This window comes from Medicago sativa, chromosome 3, assembly GCF_051527215.1.
Source record: "Medicago sativa cultivar Bolivia chromosome 3, Bolivia_mono, whole genome shotgun sequence".
NCBI classification, from domain to species: domain Eukaryota; kingdom Viridiplantae; phylum Streptophyta; class Magnoliopsida; order Fabales; family Fabaceae; genus Medicago; species Medicago sativa.
The window spans coordinates 68627233-68650066 of NC_140751.1; the positions used below are offsets into that span (position 1 = coordinate 68627233).

General features: G+C 30.7%; 3 protein-coding genes and 1 long non-coding RNA gene across 4 annotated transcripts; 2 read left to right on the forward strand and 2 right to left on the reverse strand.

Annotated features, from left to right (window-relative positions):
• Window positions 1-4714: 4714 nt before the first annotated feature.
• Window positions 4715-5149, reverse strand: LOC146939539 (uncharacterized). Its single transcript, XR_015031679.1, has 2 exons — window positions 5009-5149; window positions 4715-4909 (listed from the first exon to the last, which is right to left on the reverse strand). It is a non-coding gene; the product is annotated as an uncharacterized LOC146939539 (long non-coding RNA).
• A 3796-nt stretch (window positions 5150-8945) lies between these two features.
• On the forward strand, window positions 8946-10946 carry LOC146939540 (uncharacterized). Its single transcript, XM_085753162.1, has 5 exons — window positions 8946-9043; window positions 9540-9652; window positions 9785-9833; window positions 10119-10250; window positions 10379-10946. The coding sequence occupies exons 1-5, from the start codon at window positions 9001-9003 to the stop codon at window positions 10642-10644; spliced, it is 603 nt and encodes a 200-aa protein (XP_085609288.1). The 5' UTR covers window positions 8946-9000; the 3' UTR covers window positions 10645-10946.
• A 3332-nt stretch (window positions 10947-14278) lies between these two features.
• On the forward strand, window positions 14279-15922 carry LOC146939541 (BON1-associated protein 2-like). Its single transcript, XM_085749783.1, has 2 exons — window positions 14279-14296; window positions 15227-15922. The coding sequence occupies exons 1-2, from the start codon at window positions 14279-14281 to the stop codon at window positions 15767-15769; spliced, it is 561 nt and encodes a 186-aa protein (XP_085605909.1). The 3' UTR covers window positions 15770-15922.
• Window positions 15923-18870: 2948 nt separating this feature from the next.
• LOC146939542 (TPX2 (targeting protein for Xklp2) protein family) lies at window positions 18871-21975 on the reverse strand. The gene is made up of 7 exons (XM_085753163.1): window positions 21914-21975; window positions 21737-21796; window positions 20498-20539; window positions 20309-20407; window positions 20174-20233; window positions 19986-20080; window positions 18871-19352 (listed from the first exon to the last, which is right to left on the reverse strand). Exons 1-7 carry the CDS (start codon window positions 21944-21946, stop codon window positions 19220-19222), a joined length of 522 nt encoding a protein of 173 aa, XP_085609289.1. The 5' UTR covers window positions 21947-21975; the 3' UTR covers window positions 18871-19219.
• Window positions 21976-22834: the final 859 nt, after the last annotated feature.

Here is a 22834-nt window from a genome sequence, read left to right on the forward strand (position 1 = left end):
ACGTATTTGTTTGGGGGGAAAGCTAATCGAGGCAAGGGCACCTCTATATTTTTATATATTTTTCCACAAAAATGACGTGATGTTTATCTTTATAATTGCTTCATATATGCTTACGTGTTCAAGAATACGTGGCTGTCAAGATGAGGAAATGTTTACATATGCAAAGTCTTATTCTTGAGAATAATGAGTTACATATGTTGATGATATATTTGAGAAATTGCATATGATTAGAAATGCTTATGCATATATGGAGAATTGTATGCTCATGCATTTCATAGTTACGTGGCCACTAGAGAGGAAACACGAGGTGCACATCGGAGAGGTGGCACGGGGTGTGTATTTCAGAATGGAACCACCTTATCCCAATGTGGATCATCGAGTCTGATAGATGAGTGAGATACTCATCTCCCCAGTGACGTTGCCACAACCCTCTGCAGAGCGGTATTAATTCTGAAATCATATGCATCGACATATAAATATTGCATTAGGAATCGAGTCTTAATGAGTTTTATTAAGAGCACTATTTTCATACTTGTTTACGTACGTGAGTTAGAATGAGATCTCTAATTCACGTATAATGTTTATTCTGTTTATGCATCTTGCTCCGCTATTGTATATCTGTTATTTTCGGATTGGTGACCCTTTCAGTGGGTGCGTGAGCTATACACCATTAGATTATGATGATTTCGAAGGAAGCCGAGATACACGGTGAAAGATGAAGACTTCACCTTCACGAATGAGCGAAGTATTTTGCCTTGGGGGTTTAACTCAGCATCAAGACGGGTCGAATTTACGTGTAACATACACTCACGTAGTTGGTAGGAAGAAAGACTTTAGGATGATGTTAGTGGTGGGTCCAGTACCCAACTTTATGTATTATAGAGTTAAAGATCGGCTTAAGAGTCCTTTTCATTTTGGGCAACACTTTTGATAGAAAATTCTCCCTTAGCGTAGGGATGTAATTGTGTCTTCTAAATTATTTATTTGTCATGCAAAGCTCTATATAACTCTGACCTTCATTTTGAAAATGAACCTTTAATATATATTGTGAATAAAATTTACGACTTATGTTTAAAAAGTTTTTCCACTTTATTTATGTATTTTTTTTTAAAAAAACAAACATAATTTTTAGTATTAAAATTTGGGGTGTTATATCAATTTCACAATGAAATCCTACAGACTGTCAAAATGTTGAACAAAATCTCGGCCATCAAAAAAAATCCATTCCAAAATTTTATTCTTTGTAGAAAAATAAAAAGACCTTTTTTTAGATAAAAATCTTACCCTATTTTTAAACTTCGATTTTGTTTTTCTAACTTTTTAAAATTAAATTCCAGAAATTTTTAAAATCTTCTTAACTTCGAAAAAAAATCTTAACGTTTTTCCTGAATTTTGAAAAAAAAAAAACTTAAATTTTTTTGATTTTTAAAATTTTTGGGGGTGTAGGCAGTAATATTGGGGGTGCAAGAAGAAGAAAATGATGCAGATTGGACCTAAAGGATGCAGGGGCGTGGGCCTGACAGGGTTAGACCGGTTCAGTCCGGTTCAAAGGCTGAACCGGTTCGGTTTAGTAGTATATATAGGTTGTACTGGTTTTTTTATTCATTTTTTCTTTCCCTCTCTCTCTCTACCTTCTTTTAGAGAGAGAAGCTCTCTTCTCTCTCCTTCCTTTCTTTATCTTCTCCGAAAGTAGAGTGGTGGCCGGAGTTATCTCCGGTGCGGTGGCCGGCGAGCCATCGCGGCGGCGCCGCCGCACCGGAGTTAAAAATTGCTCCTTTTTTTATTTTTTTTTGTTCTTTCTCTTCTACTCCCCCTCCTCTATACGTTTTCAGACTCAAAATTCACAAAAACAAAATCAAACAACCTAGATCTAGAAAAAAAATTCCCCTTTTCTACCTTATTCGGCTTTGGCTTGCAAACTTGCGGTTTTTGTACGACGATTTTTGTACCGGATTTGTGAATGGTTTGAAAGGCTCTGTTTGATGTGTTTGGTTTTGTTGAAAAAAGGTTTTGAAGGTTTTTTCTCTGTTTCTGGTGATTTTTTTTTTGCAGGTTTGGATTGATCGAAATTGGCTCTTTTTTTTGTATTTTTGGCTGTGATGGTTATATTTATGGAGAGGGATTGAGACATAGAGCTTAGGCCTCCTCCATCATATCACTGCCGTCTACCACATATGAACAGCTACCTATGAACAGCTACCATTCCTAGCAATTTCATTGGGCCATCCCCTATTAAAATTATTTTTACCACAAAAATAATTCTAAACTCTGAGAAAATCCCTTTAACAGTGAACAGTTCCGAAAAAATAATGGGAAAGGCAAGGGGTTTTGATTGTCTGTTGTTTGGACTGTTTGGCAATGTTGTTGAATATAAACACTTTAAACCGAAATGATGTCCATATAGGGATGAATATAAACGTTTATTTGAAGGACACGATGGCCATTGAATTAAGGGCATCGTGACTGTCAAATAATCTTTCAGTGGATAAATATGTTGATTAATGGTTTTGGTGACAAGTTAATTAAGGGTATCGAGATCTTTATTACTACCTCCGTTCCTTTTTAAGTGTCACTTTTTAACATTTTACACAAACCAAGACATTCAATAAATGTTACTTTTTCTTATACAATAATCTATACTTTTACTATAATAGCCTTAGTCATTTAATATCTTATTTCATATATTTCTCTCTCCACAATAAATAACTAAGGGTAATGTTGGTAAAACAACATCTATTGTTGCATTGAACTTTGAAAGTGACGGTTAAATAGGAACAAAAAATTTCTTCAAAAGTGACACTTAAAAAGGAACGGAGGGAGTAACATCTAAAGGTTACGGCTTAAATGTGAGATTAGTGTCGGTGGATATTGATTTATTACATCTAACGCGTTGCCGATATAGGAGGCAATATTGGATACTCACATTCAATATTGTCTGTAAAATTAACAAGATAAAGATTGTATGTTCAACTTTTATTATTTCTAAATCAATTTTATGTTGACTGACAATTATTATTTGTGAACTATTTACTAATCATATTATTACATGAAATTTTTTGGGTCCTGCTAACTGGTGTCCCTGGGGCACTGGTTAAGCATACCATAAAAGAGAATTATTATCATAAAAGGAAACTGTTTTTGACTTTATTATAAATTAATTACACAATTTCAATGCATTAATTACTATATACTTTTCTTTTTCATATCTTTAATCAGTGCCTGGGAGCACCGGTTAGCATTTCCCAAAATTATTATATGCATATGTTACGATTAACCGTATTAGAGGCTATTTACAGTGTAGTAGATCTGACCCCATCCTTTTTGTAATTCAGATAGACATGTGAAGATTGCAACAATTTCGACTTGAACAATTGAAGAATAGTCTCTAAGAGTTACTTAGTTTAAGAATCATAAATCATGTAAAACTTTATGTAGCATATCTTGTCCTGATGTAAGATAAGAAATTTGAATTCTTCTGTAACTCGACTCGGTTATTTTAATTATCTAGTATAAAATTATATGGGGTGTTATAAACTAAAAAATGATTGGATTATATATTAAATGATGATGTCCCACACCAAAAACGGCTTATTTACACGATTAGGAAAATCCACCTTATTCAATCAAAGCAATATGTCTAAAGATATTTCCTACTCTGTATTATCATCACTTACAAGATAGATCACACCTATACAAATATCAAAATAGTAGATACAAACTATCACACGGGGTTAATTTACAAAACAAAGCTCAAGATCTCTCTCAAAGAATACCAATGAAAGTATAGAGAATTAACCAGAAAAAATTATTCTTACGCATTTATCTTATAATTCAAATGGATTTTAAAATGATCAAAATCAAAATATAAATATAAATATGCATAAAAACAACCACTGACTTTTGTCAAAAAAAAAAAAAAAAAACCACCAACTATTTTCATTTGAAACTTTTAACTATATATGATAACAACATAACTTAAAATTTGTATCCGACCATGGAGATTTGGTTCTTTAGTCTATACTATCGTTCTTTAAAAATTATTAACATATGTTCATTTTAAATCACACGTCATTTGCATGATAAATTATTACTCTAATTAATCATATTGACTTTAGTTATACATCTTTTATTTTAAAATGGAAAAATATATAAATCACACTTTAGTATATAGCATAAGGAAAATTGTGATTGGTTTATATAATCATGGAAAAATCTACTAAATTTAAGACAACACATCAAAATAAACAATTAATTTAAGACCTTCATAATTATTACAGAAGATTATTATAATTTTGCAGTGACGTGCTCGTTATTTCATAATTTTTAAAGGCTAACAAAGCATTCGAGGCTCTTAAAAAATTAAAATGTAAGCAAAATAAAAATTATAAGTGAGAAAAAATTAAAAGTGTAACAATATTATTATATAAATATAAAATTATAGTCTTAGAAGTAAAACAAAAACAATTTTATATCTTAACAATTAAAGCTATTCAGATAGACAATAGGGTTAAAAAGAAAACATGATATGCTTGATATGCAATATCTTTAAAATTACGACCAAATTAGACAATCTAAATAATATTCTTTGTTGAATTATTTGATTGTATTACCATCATATTAGAGTACAAAAACATAGCTACAACTACAATGTTAAAAAAGAAAATTCAAATTATTGGGTGTCAACTCAATAATTAAACGACAACTTGTGAAACACTCGTACAAGACGTATGTGCACTCTCTTTCGTCTAACACTAAAACAATACTCATGTGAGAACATAATCTATTGGGGCCGAGATTTCAATACAATCACATTTACCATTTATACACTTCGGTACAAGAACAGTTGGGCACTTCACTGCAATGCAATCATAATCTATTCTACAAACTAACTTCGGTTGAGGAAGACGTGCTGTAATGAAATAAGAGAATAAAAGAATGTAACTAAATTGAGATGAAATGTTCTTTACAAAGTAAATAAGAAAATTTGAAAAGGATAAAAATAAATTACCTTCAATGTTTGTTGAAACAAAAAACATGTAAATAATGAAGATAATAACATATACAAACTTGACAATTTCAGCCATATTCATCCACCATTCTTATTCGTTTAACAAATTGCTTTATTACTTTATATAATTCATAAAGTTAATCATCTTCTTACATCAATCAAATAGTTTTTAGCGTAAAAAAATATATCCTAATATTAAAATCATCAATAAATGTCTGTTAAGTACATCAAAGTGATAAGATTTTTTTCCCTCTCTTTTGCACACTTAATAAAGCAGTTGCATAAAAAACTTACCCGTCATAAACACTCATTTTTTTAAACTAATTTTTCATTATTTTATAACCTATCATGACACATAAAGGGAAATCATAAAATAATTAATTATTTGATCAATAAATAATGCCAAAACATCAATACCATAATATTAATAAAAATAATAAAATGTCAATAAGTATCGTCCATATTTCCGTTTGTATAGATAAAAATAAAAAAATATAAAATAAAGTTATTTGATCAATAAAAATGACAAAAAAATATTAAGTATTGAAAAAAAAAAACTAAAATCCAACATTTAGTAAAGAAAACATTTTATTAGAGTTTATAAATAGTTCCATCCATTATCTTACAAATCAACTTTGCGAAGATGAGTTAGACTTATAAAAAAAAGGGTTAACAGGTCTTTACCCCCCTGTAATATAGGTCACTTTTGGTTTTCACCCCCGTAAAAATTTTTTGTCAGATTTGGTCATTGTAAATTTTTTTTGTTTTAGAATACCCCCCTAGGCGACCTAACTGTGCATTTTCGCTGAGGTGGCGTGCTGCGTCACCTTTTTCTGATGACGTGGCACGCTGACTGTATAATTATTTTTATTTTTTAATTTTTTAATTAGGTACACGTGGCATTAAATTATTATTTTTAATTAAAAAAATTTTAATTTTTTTTAAAAAATAAAAAAAACGAAAAAAATTCTTAACAAATAAAAAAAATGAAAAAAATTCTGAAAAAAATAAAAAAATACCAAAAAATTTTAAAAAAATTGGAAAAATTAATAAAAATGAAAACAAAAATCTGGAAAATTTTAAAAATAAAAAATAAAATCTGGAAAAATTAAAAAAATGAAAACATTCTGGAAAAATTAATAAATTTTGAAAAATTCATATTTCGAGATTTTTTTCAATACCGGAAAAATGAAAAAAATTCATATTTTTTTCCTTCCAGAAAGTACTTGTCATTCAACCGTATAACATGATTTATATACCGGTGTCAATCAATATACATTGTATCCTGTTATTCGGACATGATTTTTATAAATATGATTAATCTTCAAATTTTTGAAAATGATCAATCTTGAAATTTTTGAAAAAAGATTAATCATATTTACAAAAACTAAATTTTCGAAAAAGATAAATTTTTTTTGAAAATGATCAATCTTGAAATTTTCTAAAAATTATAGAAAGAAGATTAAAATAAAACTTCTTACTTTTGAAAAAAAAAAATATGAATTTTTTCCATTTTTCCGTTATTGAAAAAATTCTGGATATATGATTTTTTTTCTAAATATATTAATTTTTATAAAATTTTGATATATATATATATATATATATATATATATATATTAATCTTTTCCAGATTTTATTTTTATTAATTTTTCCAGAATTTTTTCATTATTTTTCATTTAACCAGATTTTTTTTATTTTTATTAATTTTTCAAAAAATTTTCATTATATCAGATTATTTTATTTTTTAATCGTTTTTTATTTTTATTAATTTTTCCAGATTTTTAAAAAAAAATTCCTTATTTTTTCAAATTTTTTTATTTTTTCATATTTTCTTTTTCATTTTTATTAATTTTTCTAGAATTTTTTTAAGATTTTTTATTATTTTTATTAAAAAAAACACAAATGCCACGTGTACCTAATTAAAAAAATAAAAAATAAAAGTAATTACACAGTCAGCGTGCCACGTTATCAGAAAAAGGTGCGCAGCATACCACCTCAGCAAAAATGCACAGTCAGCTGGCCTAGGGGGTATTCTAAAACAATTTTTTTTACAAGGACCAAATCTGACAAAAAAATTTTACAGGGGGGAAAACCAAAAGTGGTCTATACTACAGGGGGTAAAGGCCTATTAACCCTAAAAATAACTAATATTTAACGAAAAGTAATAATGGAATAAGTTCATGAAGAATTTGAGAAAGACAATGGTCAAGTAGTGGTTGCTAAAAAGAGTGCTTAGTTAGGTGTTGGTACTGCATTGTTAGATCTACTAAACATGCATGATTTAATGGTTGCATTTTTAGAAAAAAAGATCAAACGACTAATATTTAACGAATTAATGAGGTCTTTGGTGGACCACCTTAAGTGTGTGTCCACCTAAGACACGTGGGTTAAAAGTTAACAGAATTGGATTAATTTGACTAATAGAGGTAAGTTATGGGACCAATTAAAACAAAAAAATTAATTATGAAACCAATAATAAATTTTGTAATTAGTTAAGGGATTGTTTATGTAATTTAGCTCATAACCATCTATACATACCTTGTACCAAATTAAATGTTAAGAAAAAGAAAAAAAGAGAAATTAAGGCACAAAACATAAGGCTTTAAGAAAACCAAATTAAATAAAAAATATGAAGGTTAAAATGTGAAAAGATACAAAAGCCAAAGGATTCGGGAGCTTCACTACTATGTCCTCGTCACATTATAATTTATATCTTATAAGTTTATTTGATTGGAGAATATCCGTTTAGTAAATGTTAAATTCACATGAGTTTATAACTTATTTTTACTAGTTTATAATGTTTTTTGGAAAGTTAATTCAAGTAGCTTGTAATTTATTATTTTTTACCTCTATAATTCAAATTGAAAAAAATGTAATTATTAATTAAATTTATCTTCTTTATGTCATTTCTTATTCATAAGTTAATACAACTGTTAATTTTATTGAATACTACAAATTTAATTAACTAATTTATCTGCTATCAACTATAAATCCGTCCACTATAAACGAATTTATCAATTATTCATTATTTTTTTGCCAAACAAATGTCCAAGATAAAACTATACCAAAGTAAAAGAAGTAAACCAATAAGGAAAAGAAAATAGTACTCACGCATGCTTTGAAAAAATCTTTATCATAGAAAAGGATATGTAGCGGACTAGAAAAAACAGAAAGTGATATTTCGAATCTCTTTCGGGAAACTACCCTTCTGTTGTCTATTGTCCAGCTTTGATAATATGGTTTGGTTAATTGTACCACCATTTGATATAATTACAATCAAGTTTTTTTTTGAGTAGCACTTTGGTGCCATAGCTTTGGTGTTATTGGTGTCATAGCTTGCATCTCCACCACACACACATCACACACACATCCCCACACACATCCACACACATCAATGACCAGGATTTTCCCAATGGCACCAATGACACCAAAACTATGTCATGGAAGTATTTCCCTTTTTTTTTGGCCTAACTCGTTTACAATTGCTAAAAATTAAACTATCTCTAATTCTTAATTATTGTCAAAAAAATATTTTCAAAAAAAGGAAAAAATAATAGGTACGTACGTTACCTATAAATCTTATATGATGTCACATTATTGATCTTGTTCTAGCATCCATCATAGAAAAAGCAACATAATCCGCATAATAAGGTGGCCGAAAATTAAACTATTTATTTAATTTTTATGAGTAATTCATTAAAGACTTTCCTCAATACTATAATAAGATCAAATTTTTTATTAAATGCTAATCACATTGCATAATCAACACTCTAATTCATGTGGCCCATTTATTATTTTGATGTTATTACATTGACTAATTAATGTAAGGTTAGGTAGGTGGGTATTTTCAGAGCTTAGAAGGGGCCCATGACAATAATTTAGTGAAAAACAGTGGTCTTTTTGTTCACATATATGCAAGTTCCATTAACTTCTGTGTACTAGAAAGATTCATCACACATTTGCTTGCTTGTGTTTTCACTTTCCTTTCCTCCATGGAATTGGACATTGGAATCACTCATTCAGATTTAACTCTTGGTATTTTTGCTATCCTTTTCACTTGCTGATTTATTATTTATCTTTATTTTTTTCATTTTCATTTTCATTTTCTTTGATTCACTTGTTACCAAGAATATACTACTAGATGACACTTGGCACCACTATGATCTTATTCTACTTGTTTGTGATCTTGGTCTATATTTAGATTGACAGTGAATCTAGTAGAATCACATTTGCCATCATGATTGAGAAAAGTCACACTTTGAACCTTCTCACGGTGTTGTCGTGATTTTGCCAAACTCAGTCCTTGTTGCAGACATTTCTGATTGAAGATGTGTTTCGGTATCAGACACTTATCGTGTTTGATATCGACACTACACCGACATTTGTGATTACATTGAATTATGTTATTTAAAATATAAAAAAAAAAACTGTGTCAACGTGTCCATGTCAGTGTTGTGTTTGCTGTCCGTGTCTGTGCTTCATAGAGACTCACTGTATGCCTGCTTATTTTGTCTCTATGGTGCTTCTACAGCTGAGTCTTGGTTTGCAGCTGATACATCAAGTGGATATCTTGAAGATGCAATCACTGGCTGGGATATTTGGTGCAAGCAAAATAACTTACCAACCTACTCTCAAGATCAAAAGGTTAACTAACAACTATGCATGGTTTCATGTTCTTTACATTTGCTTAATTGTTATTTCATAGTTTTTATTTGTCAAATATGTTGAAACTTTATAAGATATATTAATAAAAAAACAAAATGTTTGGTTGAGCAGGAACCTCTATTTCCAACATTTTCTTCGAAAGCAGCCCAATTACTTCAAGGTATGTATATATATACCCTTGTGGAATGTGGTTGCATCACTTTCAATCATGTATTACTAGATTTGGAAAATCAATCATTTGAAAATAATTTTGGTTATTTATCTAGTCCAATTTATCTTCTCTGTTTCATGTTTACTGATTCAGCAGCTATATAATAAGGAGTTAAGAATTTGCAATAAATGACCAACCTAACATTTTAACTTTAGGTTATTATTTCTAATTTTGGTAGTATTGAAAGTAATTGAACTATATCCACCACTGACACTGCAAATTACTTTTTTACAGACCATAAAAAAATCAACACTAGGAACCTATCATCATCACAAGATCATACACATTCAGCTGCAGTAAATCATGATTCACCTCAAAGAAGTTGTGCATCTAGAGGATCAAATGAAAATGTTGCTTCTGTTTCAAGTACAAAATTCTTTTACTGTTTTAACACGAGAACATTTTCTTGAACCATCATTTCATTTCTCTTTTCTAAAGTAATTTTTTATGACTAAAATGTGTCCTTTTGTACCATTATGTTTTGATGTAACTAGGGGGACAGTGGAAGAAAATAGCTTATCCATTTGAGCTGGTGAAACCTGGAGGAGTTGAAGGGGAAACAACAATTAAAGATATAAACCATCAAATGATGATGAGTCCATCAAAGCCAATTCCACATCCTGTGGCTGTAGAAGATTCTATGACTCATCCATGTATTTCAAACCGTGGTTATGGTATTTCAGGAAAAGAAGTGGCAGCACTTACTAGGATTCAAACTAGGGGTAGAGGCTCCATTACCATTATTAGGACTAAAGGTTGAATTAAAGTGAAGGCTATCTCACTTAATTAGTGCATGTTTAGGGTTAGAGTTAGTTTCACGAAATTACGGTGACACCATAATTTTAATGAAGTTTCACGGTGTAATTTTTACTAAAATTACGGTGACACACCATGATTGTGGCGAACTCGTGGATGATCTAAACATACTCTTGTATGTTCTTGATTTTTGTATCATAGTAAGCCTTCATATATAGTTTATACCAAATATGCATAAATGTAATGTGATGAAAATAGTCAAAAATGTTTGTTGTAGTATAAAAGTTAGTTTGAAATTTCCCCCTAGCTAGTGATTGAATTTGAAATATTTGTCTTTGGAGTCTTAGCAAGATAGAACTGGCATATTTCATTTCAACTAACCAGCCACAATAGATCAGGTCAAAGATGCAAATTCAAGGAGTTGGTCAGTGGTCCAATCACTTATAACTTTTACAATAAAAATATTAAGCAAAATGTTAAAAAAATTCATATAATAATTGACAACCAAATTTATATGGATTCAATAAATTTGCTATAATATAGTGTAATTGGATAAATTTAAAAGGCCACTTAGGACACTTATTAAAGAAGACAAAAAATATAAGTTTTGCATTGGAAAACACTTTTTTTTAAAGGGTGGAAAACACAATTTTTTTTAAAAAGTTGATTGCACATTTTCTAACATAATATTTTTATATTTGTTTTCTCAGCCAATGTCTTAAAATCCTAAAGAAACTCATTAACATATTCCAATTTTAAAATATCCATTTTGGCAATACTTGAGATGGACCAATCTCGTAGATAATTTTAAAATAAAGAAACTTTTAAATAAGAAAAACAAAACAGTTATCATAAGTGTCTTGCTTTTATGCTTGCCTTTCAGGGGGTGATGAGGAATTAGGAAAATAAATTGGATTAAATGAGACACTGTTTGTTTGGATAAGGAGGCCGATGGGTTGGGTGTGAGGAGGATGTAGGAGTTTAATATAACTTTTTGTTCGGCAAATAGTGCTGGAGGATGTAGGCATAGCTGAATAGTTTTTGGTTTAAGGTGTTAGGGGCCAAATATGGTATGAAGGGGAGTAGAGTGAGGAAAGGAGGACACATGTGGATTCATCATGGTGGAAGGAGGTTGGCGGAATTAGGCGAGGGAATATGTTTGAAATGGGTAGTTGGTTTGAATGACAATTTGGTCAGAGTGGTTGGAGATGACACTGCAACTTGTTTTTGGTCAGATATGTGGTTGGAAGTAGGGGCACTATGTCATAGGTTCCGTCACCTTTTTGATTTGGCGGAGAACACGTTAGGGTTAGATGCTGATATGCATAGTTTAGGTTGAGGAGTAGGAGGAGATGTTTGGCCTTGGCGTCATTGGTTAATACCATGAGGGGAGGAGGAGGTGGGTTAGTGTTGTGGATTGTTGTATAATATTATTTTGTAAGAGCGGTTGGATGACAAGTGGGATTGGCAGCTAGATTTGGTAAAGGATATGCAGTTCACGGGGTATACAATATCTTGACAAATGTTGATGAGTTGTCTCGGTGTAAATTCACAAACATATTATGGCAAAAGGCGGCTCCTTTAATGGTGACGTTGTTTGGTTGGCGGATGTTACAAAATGGATTTCTACTAGAGATAACTTGCGGCGGCGACTGATATTAACGTAAAATAGTATTCTTTGTTCGGATGGGTGTGACATGGAGGAGATTATTAATCATCTTTTTCTTAGTTGTTCGTTCTTCGATGATCTGTGGCATTTGGTTCTACAATGGTTAGTCATGCATTACGTTTGTCCTTATAGTATTGCTGAGCATTTTATTCAATTCATAACTTAGGAAGGTTTCGGAAGATATTTATGTCTTCCTTGAATCTAATCTGGCTAGCTACGAAGTTGATTATTTGGAAGGAGATAAACTCACAAATTTTTCAACTATAACAGATTTCAATAATTAAATTTGGGACAACATTCTTATTCACTCTTCTTATTGGTAAAATACAATACAAAGAAAAAGATACACACACACACACACACACACACACACACACACACACACACACACACACACACACACACACACACACATATATATATATATATATATATTTAGAGAGAGAGAGAGAGAGAGAGAGAGAGAGAGAGAGAGAGAGAGAGAGAGAGCAATGATAGTGTAAGAGAGAAAGATGTTTAAAAATTGTCTAAGATAATTGTACAAATATCATTTCTTAAAGAGTAAACGCCAAAGGAAAACAAAACCAAAAGACCCCCCTCTTACAAAGAGAAAAGACTATCTCAATTAACAATCTCTTGAGTTCCAACACCTTTCATAGAATAAACAAGTCTAGAATCTTTAATTAGTCAAGCTCCATTGCCAAGACATCATCATTTTAATCTCTTCTACCATAGCTTCAATCACCTTGAAATCATTATTAAAAATAATATCATTTCTAAAATTCCAAATCATCTAAATAGACACATGCAAAGTTAACCAAGATCCCTTTAAAAACTTCTTATCCCGCACTTCCCCATTTCAACGTTTAAAGTGCACACATAAATATAACAAATTGATTTTCAACTTGCCTATATAAGCGTGAAAAAAACATGCCTATATAAAGAGAAATGATATTTTGACAACCACTTTTTGACAACTTTTGGACAATTTTCTCTCTCATACTCACATGATGTTGTTATCCTCTCTCTTCCTTTTTCTCTCTCCATTGTTTTTGACCAATAAGAAGTGAGAAAAACAAGGTTGTCAACAAAGTTGTCATCAAATGGATGTCAAAATATCATTACTCCTATATAAAAGCTCTTATAAAAAAAAAACTTGCCTATATGAATTAACAAAGTGTTGAATATGCATTTTTCATGCATTTTGTCTTTTCCAACGCTGAATCACAGAAAATATGTTGGAGAATCATTCAACGGGCGATATGTGGTATATCATACTAGTAGTCAAAGTTGATGCATCCTATAGCACCAACCAAACATGATCAAAAAATTTGCTTATATATTGATTTGAGATCCAAAGGTATACCACAATTGTAGGGCACCAGTCACTTTCATGAAACACTCCCGACCATGTTTGGTTGAATAAATCTTTATTGCTTTTGACCAATGGAGTTTTGATCTAGTGGAAATGGCTATCCTTCGATGGTATGGTGAATCAAATTCAAATCTCGGTTTGAAGAGGTGTCCATGTATAATGTCTATTACTGTCACGAATAATATTACCTTAGGGCAAAGACTTTATAAAAAAACTTAATTGATTTTTTATTTATTTTTTGAATAAACTTAATTGATTTGTATCGCGACACAATAGTAGCTGAATAAATTTAAAAAGACAATAAGCTTAACACTTAACATGAATGTAACTTTCTTAAATAACATATGGGTCATGCTAACCGGTGCCTACGCGACACTGGTTAAGCACACCATAAAAGGAAAGCATTGCTAAAAAAGGAAACGTTTTAAACTTTTTATGGATTAATTATACAATTTTCACTATATTAACTCCTATAAAATTTCTTTTTTTAGTATCCTTAACCAGTGCCCCAGAAGCACCGGTTAGCATTTCCGATAACATATTTATAGATACGGCATGCAATATTTTTGAAATGCAGTGAAGGAAGATGTCGACATGTCGTCGGGTTTAAAGGTAAATTTTTTCAAAAGTTGTTTGATTGGAGTCAACGTTGGGCCAAAGTTTATATACATGGCATGCCATTTTTTTAGTTGTAGTGAAGCAAGTCTTCCGTTTAAATACTTGGAAGGGGTGGCAATCCTTGGCTGACTTATGCATCTTGATGGTAGAAGGATAGATATAACAAAGATAGAAAAATAAATTAAACTAAATAAGCGATATTTAATTTGGTTTTATTTTCCTAAGAATCATTTTATTCTCATGAAATAAGTTTTTGAAATTGTAACTGATAATTTGAAAATTATAGTTAATGTTTTAATTACATTAAAAAATTAGATGAGATAATATTATCTAATCTTTTGATTACAAAGTCTACTCTTTTTTACTTATATAATATAAGAGACTAGCAAATCCAAATTATTTTGTCAGAAACAAAAAAATTCCAAATCCAAGAGACTAGAAGAGTAATAGTTTACGTGCTCTATTATTTTAAATATATTAGGTGTGGAAAAATTCATACTAGTTTTTTATTAATATTTGGTTTACAAATTTAGTCTCAGATAAATATTTCCCCTCATGCCACAAGCAATTTCACACGAAAAATACAACATAAAATGGTCGGTCTTTCAATATAACTTAATTTCATCTCAAAAATATCAACCAAACAGCGTATTAGCGGATTGTGCTGCAAGTAATACACTTATAACAAAGTCAAAGTCAAAATAAAACAAAAAATACACCGAAACAACAAACCAATTACACTCTTTCTTTCTTTCCCTCTTTCTCACCACTTTCCAAATCAAAACCCCAAAACTTAAGCTTATTATATATTCACACAACTTATAACATAACACCTCAATTCCCTCGCAATAAACTTGAAGGACATAACAATTTATATTCATATTCTTGTGCACAACAACATTAAATTTTTTACTATGGGTATAGCCCTCACGTACATTAGAAATAACGGTTATATCCGGTGAAAATATTCATGTAGCTGAGGATGCATACGTTGTCGTTCGAGGTGAGTCTCTTAATTGTTACACAACGAAAACGGTGAAAGATAATGATGATTGCGGAAAAAACAAGAGTTTTCTTTCATGGAATGAAAAGTTTTTGTTGAACATGCCATTGCATGCAAGATCAATCACATTTGAGGTGCAATGCAAGAAGTTCAAAAGTGTTCGCCCTATTGGGGTGGCAAGAATCGCCGTTTCGGATATTCTAAACGGGTCTGAATTGGAAAATTGTTCCCGGATTTTGAGTTATAAATTGAGGGATTGGGAAGGGAGGCAAAATGGAGTTATTCATTTTGGTGTGAGGGTGGTTATGCCGGAGAAAAGATCGGTTACCGTGGCGGAAAAGGAAACAATGGCGGATGGAAAGAGTTACGGTGATCGGTTAACTGGAATTGATGTTGGTGCCAAGAACTCTAATGGTGCTGTTAATGGTATTCCTGTTTGGTGGAATTACCCTAGCGTTATTTAAGGATTTGTTTTTTTTTTTTTTACATTATTTCATTTTTCTGTATTGATGAAGCAAATTTTAATGCACATATATACTATTGTGATGTATACAATCTACCTAAAGTCATAAATCTCTTAACCTCCTTTTTTGGGTCATACCGATACTGTGGTACTATTTCATTTCTCAAGTTTTAATTTCTTGTAAATACCAACATTGGTAACACAGACTTAATTAGTTTTTTTCTTTTTTCAGTTTTTTTCTTATTACTTTTTCTTTGGAAGTTATTGTTTATTTTCTAATTGAAACTAAGATCTCGGAAAGAAAAACTAACAATAGTATATATGTACTGTGCACTAAAATTGAGAAATGATAGATGGTAGAAGGATATAACAAAGATAGATGATGGAGCCAGATTAATTTGGTTCAATACGAAGATTGGTACAAGAGTGGGGAACATGGCGAATACTAGTTTTTGAATGTGGCATGGAGGGGGATATTTCCTTTAAAGTGTAAATATCCAAGACTCTTTTCTTTGTCTAACAAAAAAGAGGTAAATGTGGGTGATTTGCGGGTAAATAACACAATGGAGGGTAATTGGGTCTTTTTTTGGAGGAGACGTTTTTGTTTGGGAGTCTATTATTTTAGTTGATTTGTTGGATGATTTGGTGTGATATCAGTGGTCACAAGTTGAAGACGAGTGGAGGTGGAGTTTGGAAGATGATGATAGGTTTTCGATTAAATCAATGTATTAGAAGTTGGAAGATATGTTTGACAGTTTGGAAGAGGAATCTAATGAAAGATAAGACGAGGGTGTTTACTCAAATTTGAAAGAGTCCGTCTTCGTCCAAAGTGGTGACTTTCTCTTGAAAGCTTCTTCATGATAGGGAGGATTAATCTTGCTAAAAGGAATGTTCTACCGCCAAAAAACTCCCCCAATTGTGCATGTGTGCTACGACAATTGAATCATCATCTAATCTTTTTCTTCATTGTGACCTTACTAGGAACATTTTGGATAAGTTAATGAGGTGGCTTAATTTTAAATTTAACCCAAAAACACAATTTATCCTTGAGAAATCTTGGTTATTTTTGGATGTTATTGCTTCAAAAAGTAATTTTATAAAGGAAAAATAGAAATACAATTGATGAGAAGATCCCACCACCGAATAAGAGGGGGTGCAAATAGAGACAGGGAAGTTCATGAAACTTACACATTGTTAGGCTTACTAATTGCCGGCCTGACTAGCTGGTGTGCGGCCAATTACTCCTTCAAAAAAAGTAACTTTGATGTAAAATTTAGTAAAAAAAACCTCAGCAACAGATCAGTTTATTTTTGTTTTTTATAATTTTTTTTTTTTTTTTTTACAATCATATAAACTTTTTGTTACTTATAAACAAAATGAGTTTTTGCGATAAAATAAAATTTGATTCAAAGTAAGTATAGAAATTTTTACTAAAATCACCTTTGAGAAGCTAGAATCAATATTTTTTTTTTGAAGAAAGAATAATTTTTTTTTTTTGGTAAATAACGACAATCAATTTTGACACTATTCGTTGTAAATTCAGACATTCAAATTTGTATTTGATCATGTTCTTGTTTTAGTTTTTTTTTTTTAAGTATGTTTTTGCTTTAAGTGTGATAGCTTTATAGCTTTAAATATTATGTGCATATAATAATTTTATAGTATGTTTAACTTGAAAAATATTTTTGATTATAAAACATCCACTTATTTAATTTATATTATCTTATTTTAATTTATTAAGGATAAATGATTTTTTATTTGTATTTTTGTAATTTCAAATAAAATGAGTTTTAATTGTTAAAATTTAAAACAGTAAACATTTTTTTTTTTGGTTAGGTAGCCTAGTGGCTAGAATTCACTTTTTAAAGTGAATAAGTGGGGTGTCCAGGGTTCGAACCCCGACCCCTGCATGTAATAATGCATTGTCCCTGCCAACTGAGCTATGCTCACGGGACAAACAGTAAACATTTTATCAAAACCGTCTCGCAAGTACAACTCAGTTGGTAGTTGCACGAACGTTTATATTTAACGATATGCATTTAAACAACAAATTTCTCATTTTCCCACACTTAGGTGTGGGAGTCAAAAACTCCCGAGAGTTGATTTAATGACGAAAATTTAAACTTAGGAATGTGAACCTCATAGATGTCTTAGGTTTGAAATCTATGGATGCCAACAATTTCTATGTTGGATCCATAAAAAAAAAAATTCATGTGTTGGATTAGTCCATACAATTTTGTTTTCACTTCAATCAAGCATTCATATGGATGGTGATTCTATGATCCTTAGATCAAGTTCCCATATATATTTTTTTTAAATCTATGAGTGAGTCAAACAATTGACTATTGACCATTTTTTCTTTTTATCAATACCAAATCTTCCAAGCACTTCCTTTTTAAGCTACATCCACGTGGTAAACATGTTTCAAGAAAAGAAAAAATATCAATAAAATTTATTTATTACTCAACTTTAAACTCTCACATAATTGTAATTTTTACAATAACAAAATTGTAAATTTTCTAATACAGTCAAAAGACTATTGTTGTAGTGAAGAAAATTCAATATGACTATTCATATTTATAATACTTTTTTTTTTATTTCTTTTTCCTTTCGTCTATTCGATGTGGAATTTGGAAGATCGTCGACTTTGATCCATAAGATATGCCGCCCAACCTTAAAAATTCCTTTTCTTCTCAAACAATTTTATTAGAGAACCTCGGTCACTTAGACCTTCACTACTTTAGAGAAGCTAACTGTTGCATGGACTTATTACCTAATCAAAGGCCAATATTTGTCCCCTTCTATTGATTGAATTTTAGTTGATTGTGCTTTTCCTTTGTTGAGTATTTTTGTTAGCTCACGATAAGAGGCAGTAATAGTAGCTTACTTTGTTTAATTTGTTTAGTTTGTTTAGTTTCTTGATATTTTTTCATATAGAAAACAAAAAATTTGACTTTCAACATGTTTGAGAATTATACAATTTCTACAAATTTGTAATAGCCGTGCTTGGCACTATATCTACTTCATATGAAGAGCACAAATATGATCAAGATTTTTTTGAATGCTCATATGATCAAGTTAATCACCTAAAATGAGAAAATATTGTAGAAAATTAATGATGATTTGTGATAATTCTATTCAGTTCTTTTCCAATTGGTACAAGGCATGGCATGTAAAGATCCTTAATCATAGGACACAAAAAAACACGATTCATCTTTATTATTTGTGACAAAGAATACATAAAAAAAATCTCGCCGTCTAATTAAGAGAAGCTAGGCTGCCTGTCTCCTGAGAAGTCACTTGGTTGCAAGGTTTGCCCTACAACCTAGAGGTACTCGGTTCGAGACCCGGCATCAGGGAAGAGAAGCTACGCTATGGTACAAAAACACTCAAGTTTTCTCTCTATATATGTGACATTTTAGACGCTTCTTCTCACAACTTTATAAAGCTTCTATTTAATGGGGTTGTTAAGAGCTTGATGACCACATTGGTGCATGTTGTAAAATCCATTGCCAGATGTGCAGCTCCAGCACTTGCTACTCATCATGTGAATGCATGATTCTCTTGGAACTGTTCTGTTTGATCTGCAATTCAAATTTTTGCTCTATTAAGCTCTTTTTAAAGTTAATGAAAAATATTTTATGAAAATTATTATGTTAATAAATGCATTTTTTTTACTCAATGAGTTAGTAAACTGTAAAAAAAAAAAAAAAAAATTAGACATTGATTATCATTGGACCGACTTTGCCAAATGTAGTGCAATTCTACAAATATGAAATTTTGTTTCTTTTGTTTCGAAGAGTTTAGCGACTATACTCACACATACTAAGTGTTGAGAAGTGAAGAATTGCGGGTTCGAACCCACACCTTAACATATCAAATGTTAGTTTTTACTAATTGGGTTATACTTCTATTTCATTTCAAAACATTGATTTTTCTTAAACAATGTCATTTAGTGAGATGTATTCTAATTCTACATAGCAAGCTTTTCCTTCTCAATTTCCTCTTATAACTACTTTTTTATATAGAAATATTAGTAAATTAGTAGTTTTGTTAGTTTCCGGAGTTTAAACTCTCGCCTCCTAGTTAAAACTTCTTTAGCGTTCCTAAGCTCGCCAAGAGAAGTGTAAACTTAGGAGTCCCTGCTTAAAAGATTTCCAATGTGCTTGCACACATGCGCGCACACACATATATATACACCATCCTTTGTTATTTACCTTTGCGGGAAGAATGGCTTATCAAAATAAGGCATCAATTGAGCTCTTGGAACCATTTCCTTTCTTAGCAAACGTATTTCTTCCTCTTCAATCATCTGTTCCATATTGAATTAATTAGTCTCTCTAAAATATTGCTCTCATTCTCACTATTAGTATCATATATCTTCATTATACTATGTTCCTAATACCTTCATCAACTTCTCCTCTTGTCTCTTTCGCAACTCCATGAGATATAATTTTGTTGTCACCTAAGAAAAATCACATTCATCAATAAATGAAAATTATAATACTAACTTCGACATTGATAATTCACTATATCTTACTTCATAGTTGAACATTGCACGTTTGACAGCTCTTTCTTGTGTATGAAGTTTGAATTCTTGTGGTTTTGTATTTTCTTTTGTAGGAGATTTTCTTGAACCCTAAACAAACACAAAAATGACTCACCGAAATGTGAAAAATGAAATGGACATACTACGTAGTACATGTTAGTGTACCATGTAATTCCTTACCTTAGTCTTGTCATAATACCTTTCTTTGAGTACATCTTTTGTCTGTGAAAAACATTTAATTATGTGTAATTAGTTGAAAATCACGACTCATGTAGTAATAAGGTGGAAGTTTTTTTTTTTAACTAAACCAATCATTAGGGATAGAATAAAAGGACTAGAAACAGAGAAAGGAGTATTAAAGCATTATTATATTATAATAGTAATAATTGTAAAAGAGGCAAAAAGTGCTAATTATGTGATAATTATAGGGTCCATAGTGTTGTTGGTAATGCACTTGATCTAAATAATTGTGGTCCAATAATATATATCATGTCTAACCAACTTAAAAGAAATATCTGAGTGCAAAATTAAGCGTGGATGCCTATAACAACTATCTAAAGTATGACATATCAAGACCACCTTTTTCTAAATTATTTGAAAATAGGAATTTGTCTTTCTATATATAGAAGCAAATCAACACTTACCAAATAGTGGTTTAACAAAGTTTAAAGAGATATGTGTAGTTTAGTCAATTATGATTTAAAGTAATGATGACAAGTAGAATGTTGCATGGATAAACTTTGTTAGGTGGAATCAAGATAACTTTTGAAAAGATAAAATAGGTTAGTTGTACTTTCGATATATCACATATGTCGTATGCATGCTTTCCTACAATATACTTTATATATGTCAATTATGATTTCTTCACACATGTGTGTGCTTGTGCTGATTTTTTATTTTTATATATGTAAATTATCATTTCACATACATGTGTTATTATAAGCACAAGGTGGCAATGCAACATGTTCCATACATAAATAGTTGTGCTTATTTCAAAACAAAGGTTGTATCACTATCTAGTCAAGTATGCAAGATGTTTTGTTGCTTAAGAAACACCTCCCACTAATCTCATTTCATTTACTATCATTAAGGATGCTGCTTTTGACAATTTCATAACTTTAATCTTAAAACAAGTGCATGAGAATCATCTTCAATGACTTCTCTTTGTCCAACAACATTGTGATGCAAGTTTTTAATTCCCAAATCCTTCATACATACCGTGGAACAATAAGCGTCGTTAAATAGCGGTGCTATAACGCTATAGCATAACGGAATTTGTACAAATCGTTATTGTTCCACGACACGTTGTTTAGTATAAACTATTTTGAAATAGCGGCTATAGTGACACTATAGCATTGTCGCGTAGATGAATTTTAACAAATATGTTAGAGGGTACTGTAAAAAATCTAGGCATCTCACCATTCCTTTAGAATCAGTACTACTCCATTGAGATGAAGATTGTGAAGCGTTCTTGACAAACTTTTTGCCATGGAAAATTAAGGAAAATGCAAAAGAAAGTGAAACAATTAGGACATAGTACTAATTAACCAAGAGGAAGTAGAAAAAACTACATTAAAAAAAATTAAGCTCTCCAACCTTCAAAGTAGATTTAGTGTTTGCTCTCTCCATGTTTAAGTGGAATTAATGTGTAACTATGTAACCGTTATTGAATTGAGGGGACTATATAAAGAGTGAGAAAAGATGAAGTTTGGAGGTTGGTAACTGTCTGAAAAAATTAAATTAATTTCTGTTGCCACATCACCAACATGCTCTAGGATTTGCATGCTCTCTTGCACCAAACTTTCTGATTAAATTTCCTTCTCAATCATATATTTGTCAATCCTTATTATGTTCCTTCAAATTTCCACTTAGCTTAAGGGATAATCCTTGGTTCACATTAATTAATCCAATGTTTATTTGCATGTTGTATTTGATCCTTTGGAGAACACTGAGGTGTATCCGTGTATGTTAGTTGATTAGAATTCCTATAATCTAATAGTTTGTTAGTGTGACTTTAAGTTATGAGAAAAACTAATATTGGATCATTATACTAAAAAGTGGAAGTTTAGTACTATTTTAAATATAGAAAATTTGCATGTTTAATTTAATGTAGGATAAGTTGGCAGAACATGGTACATTTAAGCTAATATCTAAGTTAATTGTTATTTTATTTATAACAAAACATTACAATGTGAGTGAATAATTTTCTATGCTCTATTAAGTTTTGTTATAGAATTGATGTTTATTGTCTCTGGTTTTCCTATCCTATGAGATGTTGAGGCCTCTTTAAATCTTTTGACCCCTAATACAAGCATCATCGTTTGCTTGACATATACACATAACAAAGAGCACAATTTCATGCAGAATATGTTTGCAATTGAGTATAGCTTACTGAACATAGAGTGGTCTCTAATTGCAATGTGTTCTATTTTTTAGTTACAAAAACTAACTACTTGTATAGTCACAAGAAAATCATTTAGGCGCACACATAACAATACACATTATTTAATTATTTCA

Bases quoted from the DNA above. Each gene is read 5' to 3' on its own strand.
- LOC146939540 (XM_085753162.1), top strand. From the start codon at position 9,001: ATGGAATTGGACATTGGAATCACTCATTCAGATTTAACTCTTG. The intron at 9,044-9,539 runs GTATTTTTGCTA...GTGCTTCTACAG, and splicing joins TCATTCAGATTTAACTCTTG to CTGAGTCTTGGTTTGCAGCT. The intron at 9,653-9,784 runs GTTAACTAACAA...TTGGTTGAGCAG, and splicing joins CCTACTCTCAAGATCAAAAG to GAACCTCTATTTCCAACATT.
- LOC146939542 (XM_085753163.1), bottom strand. From the start codon at position 21,946: ATGGAGAGAGCAAACACTAAATCTACTTTGAAG. The intron at 20,540-21,736 runs GTGAGATGCCTA...TGTTTTTCACAG, and splicing joins GTACTGATTCTAAAGGAATG to ACAAAAGATGTACTCAAAGA. The intron at 20,408-20,497 runs GTAAGGAATTAC...GTGTTTGTTTAG, and splicing joins GGTATTATGACAAGACTAAG to GGTTCAAGAAAATCTCCTAC.